This window comes from Lithobates pipiens, unplaced genomic scaffold (genome assembly GCF_037356315.1).
Source record: "Lithobates pipiens isolate NorthernLeopardFrog02 unplaced genomic scaffold, aLitPip1_a1.2 Scaffold_22, whole genome shotgun sequence".
NCBI classification, from domain to species: domain Eukaryota; kingdom Metazoa; phylum Chordata; class Amphibia; order Anura; family Ranidae; genus Lithobates; species Lithobates pipiens.
This window is the reverse complement of record NW_027507784.1, coordinates 52,789,979-52,806,126: the sequence shown is the minus strand read 5'-3', so window position 1 is coordinate 52,806,126 and position 16,148 is coordinate 52,789,979. Positions and strand designations below refer to the sequence as shown.

At 47.3% G+C, this 16,148-nt stretch overlaps 1 protein-coding gene across 5 annotated transcripts in view; it reads left to right on the top strand.

Moving 5' to 3' along the window:
* SLC4A10 (solute carrier family 4 member 10) overlaps window positions 1-16,148 on the top strand; it is a 381,585-nt gene that overhangs the window by 324,938 nt on the left and 40,499 nt on the right. For all 5 annotated transcript variants that reach the window (XM_077447585.1, XM_077447587.1, XM_077447583.1 and 2 more), the window contains exon 17: window positions 15,830-15,943. In XM_077447585.1, the coding sequence (XP_077303711.1) occupies window positions 15,830-15,943 (114 nt within the window). The remainder of the gene's footprint in view (window positions 1-15,829; window positions 15,944-16,148) is intronic.

Sequence of the window (16,148 nt, the reverse complement as noted above, 5' to 3'; positions counted from 1 at the left end):
CAATAATGAGACATAAAGGTGTGAATGGAAGACCACGAGGCTGCCCTGCATATCACGTCAGGGGCCACATGGCGAGAAGCCGCCCACGAGGTCGAAAGACTTCTGGTCGAATGTGCCGTCACCGCCTGAGGAGGAGCCAAGCCCTTATCTCTGTATGCCCACTGGATTGCTTGAACTATCCATGCTGCGATTGCCCTGACTGATGCTCTAGTGCTCTTGTTCTTACCACAGAACAGAACGAACAGGAAGTCCGACTGCCGGAACGGAGCTGTAGCTTCCAAGTAGAGCTTTAAAGAGCTTCCAACGTCAAGAGGATGAATATCTGAGGAATCCGAGGATCTGAATAAGGGTAGAGAGATTTCTTGATTATTATGAAAGACTGAAGTGACCTTAGGGTTTGACCCTAACATTGGAACTAGGACCACTCTATCCGGAAAAAAGGTTAGAAAAGGCTCCTTGGCTCCCAGAGCTTGGATTTCCGAAACTCGTTTCGCTGAGGTGACCGCCACCAGGAACGCGGTTTTCAAGGTAAGTTCTCGGATGGAGAGATCCGTACTGAGCAGAGAAAAGAAGTCCAGGACTAGAGGAAGATCCCATTTGGGGAATCTGGGTTTCCTTTGGGGTCTCAATCTTACTGCACCCTTGAAAAACTGCTGAATGAGGGCGTGGCTGGCCCACTGAACCCCTGTAAAAGCGGAAATAGCTGAAACTTGAACCCGAAGGGAGCTAACTGATAAAGGTAAGTCCAAGCCAGATTGCAGGAACCCCAACACATCTTGAACCGTGGGTGAAACATAGGAACTGGTTCTGGAGGACACATAATAAACAAACTTGGCCCAGATTCGTTCATACACCTTATTAGTGCTTCTTCTCCTTGCACTTAGGAGAGTAGGAATGGCTTCCTTAGGACACCCTAGAGCTTCCAGCCTTCCCCTCTCAAGAACCAGACCTTCAACCGGAGCTGAGCCGGACATGGATGGAGAACCGACCCTTGGGAGAGAAGGTCCCGTCTGGACGGAAGAGGAACCGGGTCCCGAAAGCTGAGGAGGGATAGGAGAGGAAACCAGGGCCTGTTGGGCCAATACGGAATTATTGCCAATACTTCCACTCCTTCCCATCTGAGTCTCTTCAGGAATTGGAAGATGATTGGCGTTGGGGGAAAGGCATAAGCCTTGTGGAATCGCCACTGCTCTGTTAGGGCATCTATCCCGTAGGCCTGCGGATCCTTGAACCTCGAATAGAACTTTGTTAGCTTCTTGTTGAAACGAGAGGCAAAAAGGTCCACTTCTGGAGACATCCCCAGGGATAGAACCCACTGAAACACCTCTTCGTGAAGGGTCCATTCGTTGTTGTCCAACTGGACTCGTGATAGAAAGTCCGCCTGGACATTGAGGACTCCGGGTACATAGGCTGCTATTAGGTTGGACAGGTTCCTCTGAGCCCAATGCATTATTGGCTCCACTTCCTTCAGCAAAGACCGACTTCTGGTGCCCCCTTGCTTCCTCACGTATGCGACCGCAGTCGTATTGTCCAGCCTGAGGACTACGGATGCACCCACTAATAGATGTGGAAACGCCAACAGCGCTAGGAAGGCTGCTCGTATTTCCAACACATTCGACACTATTCCCCGAGAGGGAAAGTCCCAAACGCCCTGGGCCACTTCCGAAAGACAATGTGCCCCCCAGCCTTTGTTGCTGGCATCTGATGTTACTGAGATCCATTTGATTGGCAGAAGAGAGTGACAATTCAGTAGATTCTCCCGACGAAGCCACCAAAGGAGGGAACCTCTCATGGTCTGAGTAACTACGATGGACTGAGCCTTTTCTCCCGACCATTGATGGAGAAACCCCACCTGAAAGGGGCGCATCCTCCATTGTGCCCACTTCACCATGGGTATAGTAGACACCATGGTGCCTATGATCTTTAGGCAATGAAGAGCACTGAGACGAGAAGAGGAGAGAGCTAGGTGGATCCTGTCTCGTATTACTGCAATTTTCTCCTCGGGCAGAGAGATGGTACCTCTTGCTGTGTTGAACAGGGCACCGAGGAACACGAGAGACTGCGTAGGAACCAACTGGCTCTTCTCTAAATTCAGGAGCCAACCGAATTCTTTGAGGGTTGCGATGACTTAATCCCTGTGGCTCAAGAGACAATCCTTGTCCTGAGCGAGAAGAAGCAGATCGTCTAGATAATGATGAATCCGGATCTTTCTGATTCTCAACAAGGCTACGACTGCCAGAAGGACTTTCGAGAAAGTGCGAGGAGAGGTTGACAGACCGAAAGGAAGGCAAGTAAACTGTAAATGGAACTGGCCAATGGAAAAACGGAGAAACTGTTGGAACTCTGCAGCCACTGGGACGTGAAAATAGGCGTCTTTGAGGTCTATTGAGACAAGCCAGTCCCCTGGCTGCACTGATTGTTGGATCGTGGACAGCGTTTCCATTTTGAACTTCTCCTTTTTTATGTAGCGATTTAGACGCGTTAGGTCTATTACGGGTCTCCAAGTACCGTTCTTCTTCTGGACCAGGAAAAGAGGTGAATACATTCCCCTGCCACGTTGGACATCTGGAACAGGAATAGCGGCGCCTTGATCCAACAAAGATTTTATGTAAGCTAGAAGAATTTGCCTTTTTTCTTCTGACTTTGGAATGGATGTGGGAACAAACTTGAGTTTGGGTACACTGCTGAATGTCCACGTGTGTCCGGAAGAAACCGTCTTGACGGTCCAAAAATCCTGGATCAAGGCCGCCCAAACGTGTCGAAAGTGGAACAAACGTGCTCCTACCCGAACCGCCTGGACGGGCTTGATCTCAAAAGGACTTAGTCGGCTCCTTTTCCCCCATTGAACTGCCTTTCGCAGACTTCTTGAGAGATGTCTGTCTGGACCTCCAAGATCTAGAAAATTCTCGTCCAGGCCTGTAAGTGCGCGCCTCCCTAGCACGATCTTGAACCTGCTTCCTAGGGAACGATCTTCTTTGACCCTGCAGGCGTCTATCCTGAGGAAGGAACCCCGACTTACCTCCAGTGGCTCGAGTTATGGCACTATCCAGCTTATTGCCAAAAAGGGAAGAACCATCAAAAGGAATACGGCACCAAACCTGCTTAGAAGCGGGATCGGCTAACCAAGGACGGAGCCAAAGGGCACGCTTGGCAGTTACAGAGGAGAGCATAACTCGAGCCACCAGACGGATAATGTCGATCGAGGCCTCTCCCAGGAAAGCTGAAGCTAGTCTCAATTCCTGAATGGGAGAACTCCTGGCCAGATCTTCAGAAACATTTCTGAGTGAATCGTCAACATTATTGGACCAAACTTCCATTGCTCTAGACAGAGCCGCTACAGCCAAGGCCGGCTTGCAGGCCATCCCGGCCGTAAGGTAGATCCGCTTTAGGTCAGAATCAATTCTTCTATCCAAAGCGTCCTTAAAAGAGACTGTGTCTTCCAGGGGAAGGGTAACATGTCTGCCCAATCGCATTACTGCTGCGTCCACTAGAGGAGGAGACTCCAAATTCTTAACTTCTTCTTCCTTGAAGGGATAAAGTCTCTGAATTTTAGATAGAAGAGAATTCTTTTTCTCTACCTTGCTCCACTCATCTGAAATCACTTCTCCCAGTTCTGAGAGGAAGGGGAAGCTAATACGCTCTTTCTTCAATTGTTTGAAAAATTTTCTTTGTTTTGCCGGGGCCACTACCGGCTCTTCCCAGCTCAGTGTTTCCTTAATGGCTTTGACCAAGGGAGGGAGCAGGGCAAAGTCAAAACCTGAACCAGACTCTTCCTCTTCAGATTCACTCTCTGAAAGGACAGCAGATGGATGGCTAGGCAGCGAGGAATCCCAAGTGTCCTGGGCCTGAGCATCCCTCCCTGGAGACCTTGGAGACTCTATGGGAGACAACTGGGGGGCTTCAAACTTCTTAAGACTGTCCTTAACCAATCTTTCCACCATAGACCTTAGCTGTTGGTCAGAGTCACTCCTTTCACCCGTCGCTTTGATATAACAGGCATCACAAAGGGACTTGTCAGCAGGAACCTGCGTCTTGCACCCCCAGCATACACCTTCAGCTACGTGACTTGGGTGAGCTGATGAAGGGCGGGAAGATTCCCGGCTACGGAGACTGGTTCTCGCAGGAGAATCATGTCGTCTGGACCTGGAAGAGGAATGCCGGCGGTGGGACTTAGACGAGTCACTTCCTCGGTGAGAACTTCGTCGTTGAGTAGACCTAGAAGGGCTGTAGAACAAACCAGCAGCGTTAGCGGAACATTCCCTAATGTTCCACTGCTTCCCCCCCCCCCCCCCCCCCGGTAGGTAACCCCAAAAGAAGTACCTTCTCCGAGAGGGCTGGCCACTAGCAGGCGGTGAGGCATCCCCAGGATCCATAGGGCTGGAGAAAGAAACAGCCTAATTTAAACACAGAAAAAACAGCTAAGGAGGCAGAGGAAAAACTGATCCCATAAAGACATATACCTTAACACTGAAGAAACAGAGCTCAGGAATGATGTTGCAGGCTTACAAAACATCCCAGGCATACTACCAGCTGTTTTCTGTTTTTAAATTCGCCGCCAAAGTGACGTCACGATTTTCGTCACTAAAACGCTAGTGCGCATGCGCGAAGCCCGCATCGCGCATGCGCGAACCAAGCCTCGTCTTCGCTCCGGTCTCGCGCATGCGCAGAACGACCGAGCGGCGAAACAAGGAAGTAACTGGGCAGCTGGAACGCACGGAAACCAGCCGCCCAAACAGCCAGATACACCGCACGGCGCTGTATGGGGGAAACGAAGGGACACTGCAAACCTGCAAAGGAAAGCAACAACAAACAAATACAGGCTGCCATGGAAAGAAAACGGCTCACCACTCCAGAAGACGGACACCAGCCGAGGTAGGTCCCCACACACGCCGGACTTCAAGAGGAGGAGGAGGGGGGGACGTTGGGGGCGAACAGTCACCTGCTAGTAGCAAGGTTCATGACTCAAACGCGGTTTCACCTGTCAGTGACTAGGCATACACCTCTTCAGCGCCTCTTCCACATGCCCCTTTTCCATACTCCGCTAGTAGCTAGAGCTTATCGGAAATCTGCGACTTCCAAGTCGCACGGCCGGTCCGTAACGTAGAAAAAAGTAAGTCTTCAGGGTAAAAAGACACATGTTAAGTCCTATGGAGGAGGACAAAAAAAGAACACGGCCTGTGGCAGGGAGCAAAGATTTATGGGAGTGTCGTCCTATAGGGTAATGGAGGCGGGACTAAACCCACACGTAGGCTGCCATGGAGTCTGTCAGGAAAACTATTTTTAAGCTTTTTGGAAAACATAGGGAAGGGTTATCACCCCTGTATAATTTGTTTTGTCGTCCATCTTTTTTCATCTCACTTGCTGTTGTCTCCTTCCGTTTGCAAGTAGGAGATGTTTGTAAGTTGGATGTTTGAAAGTAGGGGCCTGCCCTATATGCTCTGCAGAAATGGCGGAACAAGGTGTTGGTTTTGCCACAACATTGTAAGCCCTCAAAGTGACTCTTGGTGGTCGCTGGAGCGCCCTGCTGTGAACGATTATATCAAGAATTGTAATTACATGCCATTGTTGAACAGTGGTAGAAAAATTGACCTTTGGTGGTTGTGGTGCTGGTGCCACAACACTATAAGTCCTCACAGTTACTCTGGGTGGGCACAGGAACGGGCCCTCCTGTGAAATATTATATCAAGAATTGTAATTACATGTCCCTGTTAAACAGGGGCAGAAAAATTGGGCCTTAGGCACTGGTACCACGACACTGCAACCTCTCCCATATACTCTAGTTTTATTGCAGGAATTAGCCCTGCTGCAAAGCATTGCATCAAAAATTGTAATTGAACGCCCCTGTTAAACAGGGGCAGAAAAATTGGGCCTTAGGCACTGGTGCTGGTGCCACCACACTGCAACCTCTGCCATATACTCTAGTTTTATTGCAGGAATTAGCCCTGCTGCAAAGCATTGCATCAAAAATTGTACTTAAACGCCCCTGTTAAACAGGGGCAGAAAAATTGGGCCTTAGGCACTGGTGCTCGTGCCACCACACTGCAACCTCTCCCATATACTCTAGTTTTATTGCAGGAATTAGCCCTGCTGCAGAGCATTGCATCAAAAATTGTACTTAAACGCCCCTGTTAAACAGGGGCAGAAAAATTGGGCTGATGGCATCACCCAGAACCAAAAATGTTCTTCCAACATATCAGCGGAGGAGGAAGAGGATAGACAATCAACATAACAGGACAGTCAATCAGCATCAGCATAGGCAGTCTTGAAGGGATGTGATATTTTAAAAAAAATTATTCGGTTACATCAGCTTCAGGTGCTTGGTAGCTGTGGGTGATCCAAGACTGATTCATCTTGATGAAGGTCAGTCGATCAACTGATTAGGTGGACAGACGCACCCTGTGATCGGTAACAAAGCCACCAGCAGCACTGAAGGTGCGTTCCGAAAGAACGCTGGATGCAGGACAGGCCAGTAGCTCAATTGCATACTGTGCAAGCTCTGGCCAGTGATCCATCTTCAAGACCCAGTAAGCCAGAGGATTTTCGGTGGGAAAGGTGTCTAAGTCTGACCTTGCTCCTAGGTATTCCTGCACCATGTAAATCAGACGCTGGCGATGGTTGCTGGAACCGATCATACCTTGGGGTTGCGGGCTAAAAAATTGTCTGAAAGCATCAGTCAGACGGCCACCTTCTCCACCGCTCCTTCTGACAGATGCCTCAGCAACACGTTGTCCAGGACCAGGAGTTTGTAACCTCCCAGTCTCTGGGAACGCGTTGCACAGACCTTTCTGCAAGGCCTTCCGGAGATGTCTCATCCTCTGCTCCCTCTGCGATGGCAAGATAAGGTCAGCAACCTTACCCTTGTACCATGGATCAAGGAGAGTGGCCAGCCAGTAATGGTCCCTCTCCTTGATCCGAAGAATACGAGGATCCTTCCGCAGGCTTTGCAGGATCATGGAGGCCATGCAGCGTAGGTTAGCTGAGGCATTCGGTCCGGAGTCCTCTGGGTCACTAAGGACAACATGATCCGCAGCTACCTCCTCCCAGCCACGTACAACTCCACGTGTTTCTTGGGACTGTAAATCATCCCTACAAGACTGCTTCTGCTGCTGCTGCTGATGCTGAGTGCCAGTCTCCACCTCCATACTGACACAATCATCCTCCTCCTCCTCTTCCTCCTCCTCATCCTCTTCCTGTGTGATGGGTGGCACAGCAGGAACACTGTCTGGATAAAGGGGGCCTTGAGAGGCAAGGAAGTCCTCCTCTTCCTGCCTCTGTTCTGCCTCAAGTGCCCTGTCCATTATTCCACGCAGCGTATGCTCCAAGAGGTGGACAAGAGGTACAGTGTCACTGATGCATGCACTGTCACTGCTCACCATCCTTGTGGCCTCCTCAAACGGGGACAGGACAGTGCATGCATCCCTGATCATGCCCCACTGGCGTGGTGAGAAAAAACCAAGCTCCCCTGACCCTGTCCTGGTGCCGTAGTCGCACAGGTACTCATTGATGGCCCTCTGCTGCGTGTGCAGCCGCTGCAGCATGGCCAACGTTGAGTTCCACCTGGTGGGCATGTCACATATAACGCGGTTCTTGGGCAGGTTCAACTCCTTTTAGAGCTCAGCCAGCTGAGCACAGGCATTAAATGATCGGCGGAAATGCACACAGACTTTCCTGGCCTGCTTCAGGACATCCTGTAAGCCGGGGTACCTGCCCAAGAACCGCTGCACCACCAGGTTAAGGACGTGAGCTACACAGGGCACATGGGTCAGTTGTCCCTGTCGGAGGGCGGAGAGGAGGTTGGTGCCATTGTCGCAAACCACCATTCCTGGCTTAAGCTGGCGTGGCGTCAACCACCTCTCGGCCTGCGCCTGCAGAGCTGACAAAACATCTGCCCCAGTGTGGCTCCTGTCCCCCAAACAAACGGCATGGCATCGTTTTGCCTGCGTACTTGCGTAGCCCCTGGAACGCCTACGGAGCACCGCTGGTTCTGAGGACAGAGTACTGGAAGAGGCCATGGAGGAAGAAGAAGAGGAGGGGGTGGAGGAGAGAGGTGTGTCACAACCAATAGTAGCATTTTGAAGGCGTGGTGGCGGAACAACCTCCAACACTACTGCACCTTGTCCTGCATCCTTCCCAGCTGCCAGAAGAGTGACCCAATGGGCCATGAAAGACAGGTAACGTCCCTGTCCATGCCTGCTGGAACATGAGTCAGCGGTAATATGCACCTTACCGCTGACCGCCCTGTCCAGCGAGGCAAGGACATTGCCTTCCACATGCCGGTAGAGAGCCGGAATCGCCTTCCGTGAGAAAAAGTGGCGTTTGGGGACCTGCCACTGAGGAACCGCACATTGTACAAACTCACGGAAGGGGGCCGAGTCTACCAACTGAAAAGGCAGCAGTTGAAGTGCTAGCAATTTAGCCAAGCTAGCATTCAACCGCTGAGCATGTGGATGGCTGGGAGTGAACTTCTTTTTCCGGTCCAGCAGCTGGGGCAGGGACATTTTCCTGCTATAATCGGACGTGGGTGTACTGCTAGCAGAGTGCCCGGAAGCACTTGGCTGTGACACACCTAATTCTACACCTTCATTCCTCTCAGAGCAGGTTTCAGAGAGGACTGAAGGTCTAGTGGGGTTGGAGATGCCAGCTGATGAGGAGCAAGGAGAGGTCCGCTTTGTTCTTTGGTGTGGGTCTTTGAGGTACGCTTGCCAACGAGCTGCATGGCAGGTCAACATATGTCTGGTCAAGCATGTGGTGCCCAAGCGGCTGATGTTTTGGCCACGCGAGATACGCTTGAGACATATGTTGCAAATAGCAGCGGTGCGATCTGATGCACTCGTCTCAAAAAAGGCCCACACCAAAGAACTTTTAGAATAATGCGCAGAGGCAGCGCCCTGCACAGGCGGAGCTCTGCGGTGTGATTCAGTCGGTGTGCTGCCCCTAAGCTGGCCCCCGGAGGGCATCCTGCCTCGTTGGACATGTGCTTCCTCCTCCTCCTCCTCTCTCCTACCAGGCACCCACGTGGAGTCAGTGCCCTCATCATCCCCTCCCTCTTCATCGCTGTAGCAAACCTGGCAATATGCTGCAGCTTGTGGAACATGCCAGATTGCTGTCCTTCTTGAGCATCCCCTCTCTCTGCATTCACGCTACTGCCTTCCTCTAGCTGAGTGTCATCATCAGAGGCTACAAAACACTGGGCATCCTCCTGGAGCATGTACCCAACACTGTGCTCAAAGAGTTCAGGAGACTCCTCAGGAGGACGTGGTGGGTCTAGGGAAGGAGTCACTGATGATGACATTGAGACGAGGGAAGACGATGCGTTGGCAGCTGCTTTGCTAGTACCCTGAGACTGGGTGAGAGAGGATGAGGAGGATGAAGAGGGCTTGGTCATCCACTCTACCAAGTCATTGGCATGTTGCGGTTCAACATGTCCAGCTGCCGAAAAGAAGGACAAGCGTGTCCCATGGCCACGTGCTGATGACAATGCACCGCGTCCACGACCAGCACTGTTGTCTCTAGACACAGAGCCTGCTTGCCCTCTTTTATCGGCTCGCGCCTGTCTGCCTCTCCTTGCTGGCCTTCCAGACATGGTAATGGCCTGAAGGGAGTTGGGTAAAACAGCAGTTGGGTAGTGTATATTGTACTGGAGGCACACAACACCCACTAACTCCTGCAGATGCCTTTATTATAGAACACCAGAGATAAAGGGGTATACTGTAATGGAGTCACACAACACCCACTAAGCCCTGCATATTAGAGAAATAGAGAAGAGCTATGTAGGTGGATATAGCGGTGTGTACAGGGTACAGAGCATGCAGACAGCACGCACAAGCTCCTAACACTACTGACTGCAAGCTCTATTATAAAAGATAGATCACTAGCTATATAGGTGAGGTGAATATAGCGGTGTATACTGCGGTCAGGGCAAGCAGACAACAACCACTACAGAAGAGCAAGATCGAAAATCGGCCGATAACGATCGGTGTATACTGTGTTGAAGGTACACAGAACACCCACTAACTGCTTCAGATGCCAACACACTACACAAGGCCGCCGCGCTGGCGGCCTTATATAGTGTGGGGCGTGTACTACACAGCCTGAGCTATGATTGGCCACAGGCGTCCTGCCTGTGGCCAATCATGGCTCTCTTCGCTGCTGGCGCTGTGATTGGCCAAGCATGCGGGGTCACAGTGCATGCTTGGCCAATCATGAGCCAGCAATGCACTGCGATGACGCAGTGTATTGTGGGCCGTGAGCGCCACACGAATTTGGCGCGAACGGCCCATAATGTTTGGAATTCGCCGAACGGGCGAACAGCCGATGTTCGAGTCGAACGTATGTTCGACTCGAACACAAAGCTCATCCCTAGTAGCCACTAGGAGGGAGTCATTAACAGATACTGGTCTCTATTAGTGGGTTGAATGTAGGCCTTGATGTCCAAGTCCCCCGAAATGTCTTCAATATTACAGAACAAGTCCAGCTGAACGTGACTAACTAATACTAGATATACCATGACCTGGATAAATGAGAACCTTCACAGATAGTACGAAGATAGTTGACAGTAAATATTGGTATTTTTTTTTTTTTTTTATAGATGTTTATTAACTATCAGAAAAACATTACAAATAAACACAAACATAGTCCACCTTGTCTCCTAAGAAAAGTAGACTGGTTACAGTCAATATATACACTATTTTGAAATAAACAATTATAACAATAAAACAATAATTTATTTATAGATAGGTACATTCTACTAATCTGAAAATTGAAGAGGTGTAGACGTAACAAGGATCAATACAGGATTATTAATGACATTAGCAAAAACTGTACTGTATAGGTGAAAAAAATCCCTATGATATAAAAAAAAATCCCAAAAATATAAAAGTAGTCAATAAACATCAGCATCAGCATAAATCATTAAACAATATCCAGGTCAGCCATACCCCTTTAAACTTCTCATAGGCTCCTTTTTTTTTTCAGCTACCAGTTCCTCCATATGCCTGATAATATTAAGAGGGTCTCTAGCCATTCAAGGCACAAAAGTGTAATAGAACACTTCTAGTTTCTAGGTATCAGTTGTCTAACCTAAGAGGTAAAAAAAAACCATAGGAGAGATTTTTTAACTTGCAATAGGGATTGGTGTAAAAGCACCACTTCTGGGGAATTAAAGATCAATTCTTCGGTTACATTATAAAGGTGGATTACAGATTGCAATAGCTTGTGAATGGAGGGACATGCCCACCATATATGAAGAAGGGCGCTCATGGGAGTATGATAGCACTAGCAGATATTTGACTAGGATAGGAAAATACAGTGGATACTAACTGGAGTGCAATACCATCTTGAAAATAATCTAAAATTATGCCCTTGAGCGGCACATGCCAAAGAAAATGTATGGGTAATGGTATTAATAAAAGTGTGTCCCCATTCTTAAGCAGAAATTAAGTTCAAGCATTCAGTTATCCGTATAAGAAGGTAGGCCAAAGGAATCAGAATTAGATATGAAAACATAAATCTTAGATATAGTATGAGCCGAAGACACAGGAGAGACACAAAGCTGTTCAAAGGTTGCAAGTGATCGGTATATGGCAGTTTTTGGTGACAGAGAGTAATAAAAACTCTGCACTTGCAGAAACAGAAACAAAAAAAACTCTCATTTTATCATGTATCTCTTGAAATTGTGGAAATGAGAAAAAAACATTGGACGAAAGAACATGTCTTATTTTGCAGCCAAATGGATTTATTCCAGCTTAAAAAAGTCTTTGAATGAAGGTCAGTAGGGAAAAAAGGATTTTCTAATAACGGCGTAAGGGTACTGCGCACGGACGATAAGGAAAAGGATTGCAGATGTCGATGCCAGCAATTTAAAACAATACTGTATATGTAACCCAGAGCCAAGAGGAACGTGATCCAATGTATTTTAATAAAAGCCAGAGAGCTGCTTTAGGATGTATTGGAGAACAATCTATTTCTAGTAGAACCTGTTGTTTATTACGAAAATGATGGAACCAATCTAGAATCCGAGAAAAAAAATAACAGCTTTGTAATAAAGCTCAGGGTCCGGTAAGCCTATACCCCCATGGACTTTCAAACAGCAATTTGTTTACCAGACAGAAATCTGATCTGATTTTCTAATTTTATAAATCTGTCTGCTGGTCCAAACATCACTAGTGTGTCTCTAAATGATGCAGGGGCCATTGGATGGAGTCCCAGTGCAAAGCAAGGGATGCAGGCATCTGAAACACAAGGGGAACGTGTGTTGGATGTACCGTAATAATTCTACTAGTGGCTTTGCTCTGCAAGAGGGAAAATGTTCCAGGGATGGCAAATATAAAGATTGTCTTTTGCAGGGTATTTTTATAGGTATCATGTGTTCTATATATCCCTTTTAATGTCTAACTGCCAAACAACTAACTTTAAATATACATCATTACTTTGACGTTAATAGTGGGGCTATGCCTTAACCCCTGTATCTTTATTTACAGCTAGTGGCGAGCTTTCATATGAAAGTAGCTATGGCCAGGAGATCACTTTAGGCCATTTTCCCACTGCTGCAACTTGAAAGTCACACAATTTTGCAATGATTTTGCGGCCACGATTTTGACACGATTTCAGAGAATGCCTGTGTAAACTTGAGCTCTATGGACCTCAACTTGCATCAGAGTCGGACCAAAGTAGTACAGAGACTACTTTGAAGTCAGTGAGACTTGAAGTCGCACAGAAATGAATGGTTATCATTGGGAATCATGGGGTACAACTTATGATGCGACTCTGATGCCCAAAGTCACAGGAAAAGTCACACAAGTGTTAAAGGGGACTTATAGGCAATGGGAGAAGTGCCCCTTGCCACTTCCCAGTGTCTTTCAGGTTTAACAAAGCCATGAAAGCGATTCGGTCCAATTGGTGGCTGGGCAGGAAGCCGAGTCACTACCGCCTCTCGGTCTTAAAGGGATGATTTATTTTTTATTTTTTGCTTTTAAAGGTAAATGAGAGATTTGGGGTCTTTTTGACCCCAGATCTCTCAATAAAGTGGACTTGTCATGATTATTTCTGTTACAAGGGATGTTTACATTCCTTGTAATAGGAATAAAAGTGTTAAAATATTATTCTTAAAGGGACAGTGTAAAAAAAAAGTCAAATAAATAAGAAAAAAAAAATGAAAGCACCCCATCTCTCCAAGCTCACGCACAGAAACAAACACATAAGTAAGTCACGCACTCATATGTAAACGTGTTCAAGCTTCACATGTGAGGTATCACTGTGATCATTAGAATGAGAGCAATAATTTTAATACAAGACCTCCTCTGTAACTCTAAACAGGTAACCTGTAAAAAAAATTTAAGTATGGCCTATGGAGATTTTTGTCGCCATTCCACAAGTGTGTACAATTTTAAAGCATGACATGTTGGGTATCTATTTACTTGGCATAACATCATCTTTCACATTTTACAAAAAAATAGGGCTAACGTTACTTTTTTTTTCTCATTCATTAAAGTGTAGTTTTTCCCCAAAAATTGTGTTTGAAAGAGCGCTGCGCAAATATAGTGTAACATTATATATATATATATATATATATATATATATATATATATATATATATATATACTCTGACCAGCTGACCAGGCCATGCCGCCAATGCGTTTCACTCCCCCCCCCAGAGCTTAGTCATGGATATAGGGAACTCATGCGTATGGGAAGTATCATCGGTAGTCACTCGTTAGGTGCAAAAAAGCAGCAGGTGTATGTTATTGTGATTGGTGTTGGTATGGAGGAAAGGATCTATCAGTGCAATTTGGCCTCAAATGTTACCCTCTGTGCAGTGTGTGAAATATTGTGAGTGCAGGAAAAAATATATACCGTATATACTCGAGTATAGGCCGACCCGAATATAAGCCGAGGCCCCCAATTTACCCCCAAAAAACTGGAAAAAATTATTGACTCGTGTATAAGCCGAGGGTGAGACATGCCTGTCCATCCCTGTGTGTCCGTCCATCCCTGTGGGTCCATCCATCCCTGTGTGTGTGTCCATGCATCCGTGTGTGTGTGTGTGTGTGTGTCCATGCATCCGTGTGTGTGTGTGTGTGTGTGTGTGTGTGTCCGTGCAGCCTACCTGTGTCCAGCCTGCCTGCGTCCCGTCCAGCCTGCGTCCCGTCCAGCCTGCGTCCCGTCCAGCCTGCGTCCCGTCCCGTCCCGGCCCGGCCCGGCCCGGCCCGGCCCGTCCCGTCCCGAGCCGAGCCTCCGTCCTTCAGCTCTTCGTCGGCGGCCATTCTAGGATTCAAAAGCCGCGCCTCCGTCGGTGATAGGCGGAACACTCAATTTCCCACTGACTGCTGTTCCGCCTATCGGATGTCTGTGATAGGCGGAACACTCAATTTCCCAGCAGCCTGTGTTCCGCCTATCACGGGCATCGTCTCATCCTCGTCCGTAGTACGAGGATGAGACGATGCCCGTGATAGGCGGAACACAGGCTGCTGGGAAATTCAGTGTTCCGCCTATCACAGGCGAAGGCGGAGCCGGAGGCGCGGCTTTTGAATTCTAGAATGGCCGCTGTCTGTCTGCTCGACACGCTGATCGAGCGGGCAGACAGCGATGACTCGAGTATAAGCCGAGGGGGGCACTTTCAGCCTCAAAAAAGAGGCTGAAAATCTCGGCTTATACTCGAGTATATACGGTAATCATTTATACTCCCAGTCAATATGCAAAATATATATTAATATTAATCACGGTTGACAAATGCTTGCACGAGTGGGACATACCAAAGCAGAACATCTTAAGAGTTAAAACACACAATAGGAGTAATATGGAGGCAGCATTTAAACAAACCACAGCAGCAGAAGAACCACACAGCTCTAGTGAGGAAGACACCCCTGTGATAGAAAGTGAGTGTGAGTCCAAAATTAATGATCTGCTGTGAGACATTTTTATTATTCTTTTACACGATGACATTCAATTATCAAATGGATACGAGATGATTGATCTTGGGGCTATCTGCTTTACTTGTGTATCTTTGTTATTTTTCCACTAAGAAATAGTCAGTTCTTCCCCCTTGCTGTGAGTGACAGGTGATTTACATATCTCATCTCATGCCCGAGCCTGAGAGGCCTTCTGTGTACTTCAGATCCCCTCCTCCTTTCTTCTCCAGCTCTCCCAGAATTTGCTGCTCCACAGCTCAGCATGATTGGGCATGCTAAAGTCATGCAGTGACTTTCCTGGGTTTTGACTGGATGTTAGTGATCATAGCAGAATTTCAGTGTAAGAAATACACAGGAGAAAATGCATGTTGACAAGGGGAGTGTAGAGGTGGGCAGGAGTCCACTGACATCACAAATCCACCCACTGAGCTCCCACCCACAGAATCTGCAGTTTTTCAGGTCTCATAACACACAGAGGGGAGACATTTGACATGTAAGGATACATGCAGGAGGTATATAAATCTTTATAAATAACCACTATGGCAATAGTTAGAGAGCGAGTTTACCACTAAGCAACAAATGTTCGAAAAAGGCCTGGTCTTAAAGTGGTTAACTGTATTATCTATCTCATATTATGTTGTGTTAACACTGATGATTTGGGAGGAATTAAAAAATACAATAAAAATAGGGGTCATTTGCTTCAACACCTGTCAGTGGTATAACTACTGCTGGCCTGGTCCACTGGTTCAATTCTGCACCCTATTTCTATTCTGTGGAAATGCTATAAAAGCAGGCATAATAAAAAGTATGAAACATTTGGGATGAGATATCTACTATGAAACATTAGAAAGTTGTTATCTATTATATGTATGTTTACAGTCTATAACTCTTAAAACGTTTCTTTTCTGTTGCTCAATGTGTAGGTGCGTTCCATAATCAGTGACTTTGCCGTGTTCCTTACTATAATGACTATGGTAGTGATAGACTATTGTCTGGGAATTCCATCCCCTAAGCTTCAAGTTCCAAGTGATTTCAAGGTAACAAAAAAAAAATGATTTTCATGGTATTTTCAGTGAAGTTATATTGCCACTAATAAAATTCATCATGCTTGTATTTATCATGGAGGTCATCAATACATAATTTCCCATGGTTGCTTGCAAGTTGAATGCTATATTGACTTTTTATATCTTTTAAAACCTTCAGTGATGAGCTATGCCCACCACAATTCCTTGTTTTGTCTAA